This window comes from Oncorhynchus gorbuscha, linkage group LG24 (genome assembly GCF_021184085.1).
Source record: "Oncorhynchus gorbuscha isolate QuinsamMale2020 ecotype Even-year linkage group LG24, OgorEven_v1.0, whole genome shotgun sequence".
Taxonomy (NCBI): Eukaryota; Metazoa; Chordata; class Actinopteri; order Salmoniformes; family Salmonidae; genus Oncorhynchus; species Oncorhynchus gorbuscha.
In genome coordinates this window covers 64758490-64771647 of record NC_060196.1, presented here as the reverse complement: position 1 = coordinate 64771647, position 13158 = coordinate 64758490, and the positions used below count along the sequence as shown (strand labels likewise).

The 13158-nt window shown below is 44.7% G+C and overlaps 1 protein-coding gene across 1 annotated transcript in view; it reads left to right on the top strand.

The window, feature by feature from the left end:
* Window positions 1-4941: 4941 nt before the first annotated feature.
* LOC124012787 (angiopoietin-2-like) overlaps window positions 4942-13158 on the top strand; it is a 123260-nt gene continuing 115043 nt past the window's right edge. Inside the window, exon 1 of the mRNA XM_046326748.1 lies at window positions 4942-6148. Coding sequence (XP_046182704.1) covers window positions 5825-6148 — 324 coding nt within the window. The 5' untranslated portion in view covers window positions 4942-5824. The remainder of the gene's footprint in view (window positions 6149-13158) is intronic.

The window sequence follows — 13158 nt, the reverse complement described above, 5'->3', positions numbered from 1 at the left end:
AAAGTGATGGAGAGGTGGACAGTAACATAAAATGATGGAGAGGTGGACAGTAACATAAAGTGATGGAGAGGTGGACAGTAACATAAAATGATGGAGAGGTGGACAGTAACATAAAGTGATGGAGAGGTGGACAGTAACATAAAGTGATGGAGAGGTGGACAGTAACATAAAGTGATGGAGAGGTGGACAGTAACATAAAGTGATGGAGAGGTGGACAGTAACATAAAGTGATGGAGAGGTGGACAGTAACATAAAGTGATGGAGAGGTGGACAGTAACATAAAGTGATGGAGAGGTGGACAGTAACATAAAATGATGGAGAGGTGGACAGTAACATAAAATGATGGAGAGGTGGACAGTAACATAAAGTGAAGGAGAGGTGATGGAGGGGTGGACAGTAACATAAAGTGATGGAGAGGTGGACAGTAACATAAAGTGATGGAGAGGTGATGGAGAGGTGAACAGTAACATAAAGTGATGGAGAGGTGGACAGTAACATAAAGTGATGGAGAGGTGATGGAGAGGTGGACAGTAACATAAAGTGATGGAGAGGTGATGGAGAGGTGAACAGTAACATAAAGTGATGGAGAGGTGGACAGTAACATAAAGTGATGGAGAGGTGATGGAGGGGTGGACAGTAACATAAAGTGATGGAGAGGTGATGGAGAGGTGAACAGTAACATAAAGTGATGGAGAGGTGATGGAGAGGTGATGGAGTGGTGAACAGTAACATAAAGTGATGGAGAGGTGATGGAGAGGTGGACAGTAACATAAAGTGATGGAGAGGTGATGGAGAGGTGAACAGTAACATAAAGTGATGGAGAGGTGGACAGTAACATAAAGTGATGGAGAGGTGATGGAGAGGTGGACAGTAACATAAAGTGATGGAGAGGTGATGGAGAGGTGAACAGTAACATAAAGTGATGGAGAGGTGATGGAGAGGTGAACAGTAACATAAAGTGATGGAGAGGTGATGGAGAGGTGGACAGTAACATAAAGTGATGGAGAGGTGGACAGTAACATAAAGTGATGGAGAGGTGATGGAGAGGTGGACAGTAACATAAAGTGATGGAGAGGTGGACAGTAACATAAAGTGATGGAGAGGTGGACAGTAACATAAAGTGATGGAGAGGTGGACAGTAACATAAAGTGATGGAGAGGTGATGGAGAGGTGAACAGTAACAAAGTGATGGAGAAGTGATGGAGAGGTGGACAGTAACATAAAATGATGGAGAGGTGGACAGTAACATAAAATGATGGAGAGGTGGACAGTAACATAAAGTGATGGAGAGGTGGACAGTAACATAAAATGATGGAGAGGTGGACAGTAACATAAAGTGATGGAGAGGTGGACAGTAACATAAAGTGATGGAGAGGTGGACAGTAACATAAAGTGATGGAGAGGTGGACAGTAACATAAAGTGATGGAGAGGTGGACAGTAACATAAAGTGATGGAGAGGTGGACAGTAACATAAAGTGATGGAGAGGTGGACAGTAACATAAAGTGATGGAGAGGTGGACAGTAACATAAAATGATGGAGAGGTGGACAGTAACATAAAATGATGGAGAGGTGGACAGTAACATAAAGTGATGGAGAGGTGATGGAGGGGTGGACAGTAACATAAAGTGATGGAGAGGTGGACAGTAACATGAAGTGATGGAGAGGTGATGGAGAGGTGAACAGTAACATAAAGTGATGGAGAGGTGGACAGTAACATAAAGTGATGGAGAGGTGATGGAGGGGTGGACAGTAACATAAAGTGATGGAGAGGTGATGGAGAGGTGAACAGTAACATAAAGTGATGGAGAGGTGGACAGTAACATAAAGTGATGGAGAGGTGATGGAGGGGTGGACAGTAACATAAAGTGATGGAGAGGTGATGGAGAGGTGAACAGTAACATAAAGTGATGGAGAGGTGGACAGTAACATAAAGTGATGGAGAGGTGATGGAGGGGTGGACAGTAACATAAAGTGATGGAGAGGTGATGGAGAGGTGGACAGTAACATAAAGTGATGGAGAGGTGATGGAGAGGTGAACAGTAACATAAAGTGATGGAGAGGTGGACAGTAACATAAAGTGATGGAGAGGTGATGGAGAGGTGGACAGTAACATAAAGTGATGGAGAGGTGATGGAGAGGTGGACAGTAACATAAAGTGATGGAGAGGTGATGGAGAGGTGGACAGTAACATAAAGTGATGGAGAGGTGATGGAGAGGTGAACAGTAACATAAAGTGATGGAGAGGTGATGGAGGGTGGACAGTAACATAAAGTGATGGAGAGGTGGACAGTAACATAAAGTGATGGAGAGGTGATGGAGAGGTGGACAGTAACATAAAGTGATGGAGAGGTGGACAGTAACATAAAGTGATGGAGAGGTGGACAGTAACATAAAGTGATGGAGAGGTGAACAGTAACATAAAGTGATGGAGAGGTGATGGAGAGGTGAACAGTAACATAAAGTGATGGAGAGGTGATGGAGAGGTGAACAGTAACATAAAGTGATGGAGAGGTGATGGAGAGGTGAACAGTAACATAAAGTGATGGAGAGGTGATGGAGAGGTGAACAGTAACATAAAGTGATGGAGAGGTGATGGAGAGGTGAACAGTAACATAAAGTGATGGAGAGGTGATGGAGAGGTGAACAGTAACATAAAGTGATGGAGAGGTGATGGAGAGGTGGACAGTAACATAAAGTGATGGAGAGGTGATGGAGAGGTGAACAGTAACATAAAGTGATGGAGAGGTGATGGAGAGGTGGACAGTAACATAAAGTGATGGAGAGGTGGACAGTAACATAAAGTGATGGAGAGGTGGACAGTAACATAAAGTGATGGAGAGGTGATGGAGAGGTGGACAGTAACATAAAGTGATGGAGAGGTGGACAGTAACATAAAGTGATGGAGAGGTGGACAGTAACATAAAGTGATGGAGAGGTGATGGAGAGGTGGACAGTAACATAAAGTGATGGAGAGGTGATGGAGAGGTGAACAGTAACATAAAGTGATGGAGAGGTGATGGAGAGGTGGACAGTAACATAAAGTGATGGAGAGGTGGACAGTAACATAAAGTGATGGAGAGGTGGACAGTAACATAAAGTGATGGAGAGGTGAACAGTAACATAAAGTGATGGAGAGGTGATGGAGAGGTGAACAGTAACATAAAGTGATGGAGAGGTGATGGAGAGGTGGACAGTAACATAAAGTGATGGAGAGGTGATGGAGAGGTGAACAGTAACATAAAGTGATGGAGAGGTGGACAGTAACATAATGCTTGAACGGGAAGAATTTAAAAGTGTACAAGAGAGGTTGTGATGGAGATGTTGAGTTTGAGAGAGAGAGAGATAGAGGGAGAGTGAGAGAAATATATATAGATATAGATAGAGAGAGAGAGAGTTAGAGAGAGATAGTTAGAGAGAGAGAGAGAGAGAGAGAGAGAGAGAGAGAGAGAGAGAGAGATAGACGGAGAGTGAGAGAAAAATATATAGATATAGATAGTTAGAGAGATAGTGAGAGAGAGAGAGAGAGACAGAGAGAAACACACACAGAGAGAGAGAAACACACAGAGAGAGAGAGAGAGAGAGAGAGAGAGAGAGAGAGAGAGAGAGAGAGAGAGAGAGAGAGAGAGAGAGAGAGAGAGAGAGAGAGAGAGAAACACACACAGAGAGAGAGAGAGAGAGATATGGAGGATAGGGAATAATGAGCAGATCATTCCCAGGTTCTTGTTATTGTGGTGGTGTGGCTCTATGCATTTCTGTGGCTTCCTCTCACCCCTGGTTCAAGGGAGGGGGCAAGGGAGGGGGCAAGGGAGCGAGACAGGAGGAGCGTCCCTGTGTGGGAGAGAGTGAGTAGGAGCAGCCCTATGAGGGAGGGAGAGAGGGGAGGGAGTGAGGGAGTCGGAGCAGCCCTATGAGGGAGGGAGAGAGGTGAGATAGAGAGGGAGTAGGAGCAGCCCTATGAGGGAGAGAGGGGAGGGACGGAGTAGGAGCAGCCCTATGAGGGAGGGAGAGAGGGGAGGGAGGGAGTAGGAGCAGCCCTATGAGGGAGGGAGAGAGGGGTGGGAGGGAGGGAGTAGGTGTAGTCATGCGAGGGAGGGGGGAGTAGGAGTAGTCATGCAAGGGGGGGAGGGCTGGAAAGAGAGAGACAGAGTAGGAACAGCACTGTGAGGGAGAGAGAGAGTTGGAGCAGCCATGTGAAGGAGGAAGGGAGAGAGAGACAGAAAGAGAGGGAAAGTAAGAGCAGCACTCGATGGAGGGACTGAAAGAGAGAGAGAGTGAGTAGAATCAGCACTGCGAGGGAGAGATAGAGGGTGTAGGAGTAGCCCTACGAGTGAGGGAAGGAGAGAGAGAGAGTAGGAGATGCCCTGAGAGGGAGGGAGGGAGAGAGAGACAGTAGGAACAGCCCTATGAGTGAGGGAGGGAGAGAGAGAGAGATTAGGAGATGCCCTGTGAGGGAGGGAGTTCGAGATACCTTACGAGTGAGGGAGTGAGAGAGAGAGTAGGAGCAGCCCTACAAGTGAGGGAGAGAGAGAGTACGAGATGCCCTGTGAGGGAGGGAGGGAGAGTAGGAGATGCCCTGCGAGGGAGGGAGGGAGAGAGAGAGAGTAGGAGATGCCCTACGAGGAAGAGAGAGAGGGAGAGTGATAATGTGTTGAAGGAGGGGGTATAGAGAAGAGGTACACTCAATCACTACTGAGCCACTTCAGCTCACATCTCAAACCCAGCAGCTCCCTCTCTTCTCTCCTCCTCTGTTCTGCTCCTCTCTTCCAGGCGAATGAACGAATACAGAGAGAGAGGGAGAGAGAGAGAGGGAGGGAGAGAGAGAGAGAGAGAGAGAGAGAGAGAGAGAGAGAGAGAGAGAGAGAGAGAGAGAGAGAGAGAGAGAGAGAGAGAGAGAGAGAGAGAGAGAGAGAGAGAGAGAGAGAGAGAGAGAGAGAGAGAGAGAGAGAGAGAGAGAGAGAGACAGAGACAGAGAGACAGAGAGAGAGAGAGAGAGGAAACACAAGGCAACAATACAGGAGGTTAGTAATCAGCTTGGCGAGTTAGCAGCTTGTTTCCTGGAGTGAGTCGTCCCAGCTGAACACCGTGGAGAGAACAGGAACCAATCATCTCTTCTTGTGTGTGTGTATCTGTCCAGACAGAGAAAAGTGGGATAGCAGGAGCTAGTTTTTGGGAAGAAAGCTGGACCACAGATCCTCTGCCAACTGAATGAGGAGCAGCACCAGAAGCAGACAAGAAGAAGAGAAACATACCGTGGACTAATTGAAGAGAGTTTGACAACTTCAAGAAGAGAAACATACCGTGGACTAATTGAAGAGAGTTTGACAACTTCAAGAAGAGAAACATACCGTGGACTAATTGAAGAGAGTTTGACGACTTCAAGAAGAGAAACATACCGTGGACTAATTGAAGAGAGTTTGACAACTTCAAGAAGAGAAACATACCGTGGACTAATTGAAGAGAGTTTGACAACTTCAAGAAGAGAAACATACCGTGGACTAATTGAAGAGAGTTTGACGACTTCAAGAAGAGAAACATACCGTGGACTAATTGAAGAGAGTTTGACGACTTCAAGAAGAGAAACATACCGTGGACTAATTGAAGAGAGTTTGCACCTGATGGAATGAGAAGAGACTGAAGACACACAAAGAAACTGAAAGAGAAAGTCAAGGAGAGAGAGAGAAAGAGAGACCCTTCTAGTTAATCAAGATAAGACTCTTTCGGTGTTCTTCTCTGCTCTGCCAAGTGTGACAACTCTCCATCTCCCCTCTCCACCTCCACCTCCCCCTTCTCCCTCTCCTCCCCCTGTCCTCATCTCACCTGAGATGGGCCGGCTGCTGGCCCTGGTCTACCTGGTGTACCTGTCGACTGCTGTGATTGGCTCAGAGAAGCAGCAGCACCGGGTGCAGCATGGACCCTGCAGTTACACCTTCATTCTCCCCGAGGTGGAACACTGCCAGCCCCTCAAAGACTTCCAGGTCACCAACTCCCTCCAGAGGGACTCCCCACCACCGCCACCGCCAGCCCCGGACCCAGGATCGAGTCACCCTGAGCAGGACAAAGCCCAGCCCGCTAGGTCCTCATGGCAGGAGAGGAAGCTGGAGAGTCTGGAGAGCTCCACAGAGAATAATACACAATGGTTGCAGAAGGTACGACTCTCTGTCATTGTGTGGTGGCATCTTCCTACTGTCTTTCTATTATTCATCGAGGTCAAGGTAAGTTCTACACGCTTCCATCTCTCTCTGTCTCTCTCTCTCTCTCTCTCTCTCTCTCTCTCTCTCTCTCTCTCTCTCTCTCTCTCTCTCTCTCTCTCTCTCTCTCTCTCTCTCTCTCTCTCTCTCTCTCTCTCTCTCTCTCTCTCTCTCTCTCTCTCTCAATTCAATTCAATTCAAGGGCTTTATTGGCATGGGAAACATGTGTTAACATTGCCAAAGCAAGTGTGGTAGACAACATACAAAGTGAATATATAAAGTGAAAAACAACTAAAATTAACAGTAAACATTACACATACAACAGTTTCAAAACAGTAAAGACATTACAAATGTCATATTATATATATATATATATATATATATACACACAATGTACAAATAGTTAAAGGACACAAGATAAAATAAATAAGCATAAATATGGGTTTTATTTACAATGGTGTTTGTTCTTCACTGGTTGCCCTTTTCTCGTGGCAACAGGTCACAAATCTTGCTGCTGTGATGGCACACTGTGGAATTTCACCCAAAAGATATGGGAGTTTTTCAAAATTGGATTTGTTTTCGAATTCTTTGTGGATCTGTGTGATCTGGGGGAAATATGTCTCTCTAATATGGTCATACATTGGGCAGGAGGTTAGGAAGTGCAGCTCAGTTTCCACCTCATTTTGTGGGCAGTGAGCACATAGCCTGTCTTCTCTTGAGAGCCATGTCTGCCTACGGCGGCCTTTCTCAATAGCAAGGCTATGCTCACTGAGTCTGTACATAGTCAAAGCTTTCCTTAATTTTGGGTCAGTCACAGTGGTCAGGTATTCTGCCGCTGTGTACTCTCTGTGTAGGGCCAAATAGCATTCTAGTTTGCTCTGTTTTTTTGTTAATTCTTTCCAATGTGTCAAGTAATTATATTTTTGTTTTCTCATGATTTGGTTGGGTCTAATTGTGCTGTTGTCCTGGGGCTCTGTAGGGTGTGTTTGTGTTTGTGAACAGAGCCCCCTCTCTCTGTCTCTCTCTCTCTCTCTCTCTCTCTCTCTCTCTCTCTCTCTCTCTCTCTCTCTCTCTCCTCTCTCTCTCTCTCTCTCTCTCTCTCTCCCCCCATCTCTCTCTCTCTCTCTCTCTCTCCCCCATCTCTCTCTCTCTCTCTCCCTCTCTCTCTCTCTCTCTCTCTCTCTCTCTCTCTCTCTCTCTCTCTCTCTCTCTCTCTCTCTCTCTCTCTCTCTCTCTCTCTCTCTCTCTCTCTCTCTCCACGTAGTGAATCTGTTATTCCACGTAGTGAATCTGTTATTCCACGTAGTGAATCTGTTATTCCACATAGTGAATCTGTTATTCCACATAGTGAATCTGTTATTCCACGTAGTGAATCTGTTATTCCACGTAGTGAATCTGTTATTCCACTTAGTGAATCTGTTATTCCACGTCGTGAATCTGTTATTCCACGTAGTGAATCTGTTATTCCACGTAGTGAATCTGTTATTCCACGTAGTGAATCTGTTATTCCACTTAGTGAATCTGTTATTCCACTTAGTGAATCTGTTATTCCACTTAGTGAATCTGTTATTCCACGTAGTGAATCTGTTATTCCACTTAGTGAATCTGTTATTCCACGTAGTGAATCTGTTATTCCACTTAGTGAATCTGTTATTCCACGTAGTGAATCTGTTATTCCACGTAGTGAATCTGTTATTCCACGTAGTGAATCTGTTATTCCACTTAGTGAATCTGTTATTCCACTTAGTGAATCTGTTATTCCACGTAGTGAATCTGTTATTCCACCTAGTGAATCTGTTATTCCACCTAGTGAATATGTTATTCCACATAGTGAATCTGTTATTCCACGTAGTGAATCTGTTATTCCACGTAGTGAATCTGTTATTCAATGTGTTTCTATTGGCTAATAGCAGTAAGGACTATCTGTTATTCAATGTGTTTCTAATAGCAGTAAGGACTATCTGTTATTCAATGTGTTTCTATTGGCTAATAGCAGTAAGGACAAATTCAATGTTTCATCCTACGTGTTCTAATCAAATAAATGATCTTTGACATGGCCATTTTAAAACAATATGTTAGTTTAGAATGTACTGATACAAATGTCTGACCTTAGAGATCCTTCTATTTCTCTATTTGGTTAGGTCAGGGTGTGACTAGGGTGGGCATTCTAGTTTTTTGTTTCTATGTTGGCCTGGTATGGTTCCCAATCAGAGGCAGCTGTCTATCGTTGTCTCTGATTGGGTATCATATTTTGGCAGCCTTTTTTCTACCTGTTGTTTGTGGGATCTTGTTTTTGTATTGTAGCCTTTTACACTACAAAGCTGCACGTTCATTTTTGTTACTCTTTAATTGTTTTGTTTCTGGTTCACATGAATAAATATGATGAACGCCTTACACGCTGTACCTTGGTCCAATACTTCCAACAACGTCCGTTACAGTCTTAAATATACTGTCTGTCTGTCTGTCTGTCTGTCTGTCTGTCTGTCTGTCTGTCTGTCTGTCTGTCTGTCTGTCTGTCTGTCTGTCTGTCTGTCTGTCTGTCTGTCTGTCTGTCTGTCTGTCTGTCTGTCTGTCTGTCTGTCTGTCTGTCTGTGTGTGTGTGTGTCTCTCTGTGTGTGTGTCTCTGTGTGTGTCTCTGTGTGTGTGTGTGTGTGTGTGTCCGTGTGTCTCCCTCTGTGTGTGTCCACGTGTCTCCCTCTGTGTGTGTCCGTGTGTGTGTGTAGACTTGATCTTTCCCCAGATGACCTTATCAGTGAAAACAACATTGTCAAGTAAATCTCTAGAGTTTATTCACCCAGCAAAGGCCATGACCCACTAAACCAGACGTGTTAAAACGACTGTCTATTCTGTGGACCACACCAGGGCAGGGTGTTGTCTGTGGTGAAAAGGTCATTGACAATGGCACTTTTTTGGGGTTTTTTTCACAGCGAGCGAGTGAACCCTCCCATCTCTCCCTTGTTTCTATTCATCAGAATAAAGGGCCGAACTGTTGGATCCGGTTCGCAGGTCGTTTACAAACTCTGTCACCACCTTTCCTCACCAGTCCAAATGGTTATGTGATTTATGTTTTCAGTGTTGAGTGGTGGTTGGTGGGATTTGTGGATGGTGGGATTTGTGGTTGGTGGGATTTGTGGTTGGTGGGATTTGTGGTTGGTGGGATTTGTGGTTGGTGGGATTTGTGGTTGGTGGGATTTGTGGTTGGTGGGATTTGTGGTTGGTAGGATTTGTGGTTGGTGGGATTTGTGGTTGGTGGGATTCCACACAAAAACATCAAGAGCCTAATGCCTTTGGACACTCCTCAGTTTGGACACTCCTCAGTTTGGACACTCCTCAGTTTGGACACTCCTCAGTTTGGACACTTCTCAGTTTGGACACTTCTCAGTTTGGACACTCCTCAGTTTGGACACTCCTCAGTTTGGACACTCCTCAGTTTGGACACTCCTCAGTTTGGACTCTCCTCAGTTTGGACACTCCTCAGTTTGGACACTCCTCAGTTTGGACACTCCTCAGTTTGGACACTTCTCAGTTTGGACACTCCTCAGTTTGGACTCTCCTCAGTTTGGACACTTCTCAGTTTGGACACTCCTCAGTTTGGACACTCCTCAGTTTGGACTCTCCTCAGTTTGGACACTCCTCAGTTTGGACACTCCTCAGTTTGGACTCTCCTCAGTTTGGACACTCCTCAGTTTGGACACTCCTCAGTTTGGACACTCCTACTCATTCCAGGGTTTTTATTTTATTTTTTAAAACCATTTTCTACATTGTAGAATAGTAGTGTAGATGTCAAAACTATACAAAAAAAACCATATGTAATCAAATAGTAACCAAAAAAGTGTTAAACAAATCAAAATATATTTAAGATTTTAAATTCTTCAAAGTAGACACCCTTTGCCTTGATGACAGCTTTACACACTCTTGGCATTCTCTCAACCAGCTTCATGTGTTAGTCACCTGGAATGCATTTCAATTAAAAGGTTGGCCTTGTTAAAAGTTAATTTGTGGAATTTCTTTCCTTCTTAATGCGTTTGAGCCAATCAGCTGTTGTGTTGTGACAAGGTAGAAAAGGTACATGAATTTCACAGTGTTGATGTCTTCACTATTAGTCTACAATGTAGAAGATAGTCAAAAATAAAGATAAACCCTGGTATGAGTAGGTGTGTCCAACCTTTTGACTGGTACTGTGTAAGAGACATAACCCCTGACCTCGCTGTTGATAAAAACAGGAAGCACCTGGATAGAAGTTTCCCTTCGGCACAGATCAGGGATCAGTTTACCTTTACCACAATACTAACCTGAGCCCCCCAACAACCCCCTCCCCTGGGTGACCATTTTGGTTTTTGCCCCAGCACTATACAGCTGATTCAAACAATCAACTAATCATCAAGCCTTGATCGTTTGTTTCAGCGGTATACTGTTACAGCAGAAACCAAAACGTGCACCCCTCGGGGTGCAGAGGACCAAGTTTGGGAAAAGCTGCCTTATAACCTCTGCTGGGAAAGCCTCTGAATACCTCCCTGTCTGGTCTTTATAGAGCCTCTGAATACCTCCCTGTCTGGTCTGTATAGAGCCTCTGAATACCTCCCTGTCTAGTCTGTATAGAGCCTCTGAATACCTCCCTGTCTGGTCTGTATTGAGACTCTGAATACCTCCCTGTCTGGTCTGTATAGAGTCTGTGAATACCTCCCTGTCTGGTCTGTATAGAGTCTGTGAATACCTCGCTTTCTTGTCTGTATAGAGTCTGTGAATACCTCCCTGTCTGGTCTGTATAGAGTTGGTGAATTCCTGCATACCTCCCTGTCTGGTCTGTATATAGCTTCTGAATACCTACCTGTCTGGTCTGTATAGAGCCTCTGAATACCTCACTGTCTGGTCTGTACAGATATTCCCATGTCTATCAAAGTATTCCCTGTATGTCTCTCCACTGACCGTATTCCTGGTATTCCCTGTATATCTCCAGCTCCTACCCTGTTCCTGGTATTCCTTGTATATCTCTCTCCTGACCATATTCCTGGTTTTCCCTCTATATCTTTCTCTCCTTACCATATTCCTGGTATTCCCTGTATATCTCTCTCCTGACCATAATCCTGGTATTCCCTGTATATCTCTCTCTCTCTCCGGACCATATTCCTGGTATTCCCTGTATCTCTCTCTCCTGACCATATTCCTGGTATTCCCATTATATCTCTCTCTCCTGACCGTTTCCTGGTATTCCCTGTATGTCTCTCTCTCCTGACCATATTACTGGTATTCCCTGTATGTCTCTCTCTCTCCTGACCATATTCATGGTATTCCCATTATATCTCTCTCTCTCCGGACCATATTCCTGGTATTCCCTGTATCTCTCTCTCTCCTGACCATATTCCTGGTATTCCCTGTATGTCTCTCTCCTGACAATATTCCTGGTATTCCCATTATATATCTCTCTCCAGACCATATTCCTGGTATTCCCTGTATGTCTCTCTCTCTCCTGACCATATTCCTGGTATTCCCTGTATATCCCTCTCTCCTTAAAAATCTTGGTATTCCCTGTATATCTCTCTTTCCTGACCATATTCCTGGTATTCTCTCCTGACCATATTCCTGGTATTCCCTGTATATCTCTCTCTCCTTAAAAATCCTGGTATTCCCTGTATCTCTCTCTCTCCTGACCATATTCCTGGTATTTCCTGTATGTCTCTCTTTCCTGACCATATTCCTGGTATTCCCTTTATATCTCTCTCTCCTGACAATATTCCTGGTATTCCCTGTATATCTCTCTCCAGACCATATTCCTGGTATTCATTTACATTACATTTACATTTAAGTCATTTAGCTGACGCTCTTATCCAGAGCATATTCCAAATTGGTATTCCCTGTATATCTCTCTCCAGACCATATTCCTGGTATTCCCTGTATATCTCTCTCCGGACCATATTCCTGGTATTCCCTGTATATCTCTCTCTCCTGACCATATTCCTGGTATTCCCTGTATATCTCTCTCCGGACCATATTCCTGGTATTCCCTGTATGTCTCTCTTTCCTGACCATATTCCTGGTATTCCCTGTATATCTCTCTCTCCTGACAATATTCCTGGTATTCCCTGTATATCTCTCTCCAGACCATATTCCTGGTATTCCCTGTATATCTCTCTCTCCTGTCCGTATTCCTGGTATTCCCTGTATATCTCTCTCCTGACCATATTCCTGGTATTCCCTGTATATCTCTCTCTCCTGTCCGTATTCCTGGTATTCCCTGTATATCTCTCTCTCCTGACCATATTCCTGGTATTCCCATTATTTCTCTCCTGACCGTTTCCTGGTATTCCCTGTATGTCTCTCTCTCTCCTGACCATATTCCTGGTATTCCCATTATATCTCTCTCTCCCCTGACCATATTCATGGTATTCCCATTATATCTCTCTCTCTCCGGACCATATTCCTGGTATTCCCTGTATCTCTCTCTCTCTTGACCATATTCCTGGTATTCCCTGTATCTCTCTCTCCGGACCCTATTCCTGGTATTCCCTGTATATCTCTCTCTCCTGACCATATTCCTGGTATTCCCATTATATCTCTCTCTCCTGACCGTTTCCTGGTATTCCCTGTATGTCTCTCTCTCTCCTGACCATATTCCTGGCATTCCCTGTATATCCCTCTCTCCTTAAAAATCTTGGTATTCCCTGTATATCTCTCTTTCCTGACCATATTCCTGGTATTCTCTCCTGACCATATTCCTGGTATTCCCTGTATATCTCTCTCTCGTTAAAAATCCTGGTATTCCCTGTATCTCTCTCTCTCCTGACCATATTCCTGGTATTCCCTGTATGTCTCTCTTTCCTGACCATATTCCTGGTATTCCCTGTATATCTCTCTCTCTCCGGACCATATTCCTGGTATTCCCTGTATATCTCTCTCCGGACCATATTCCTGGTATTCCCTGTATATCTCTCTCCGGACCATATTCCTGGTATTCCCTGTATATCTCTCTC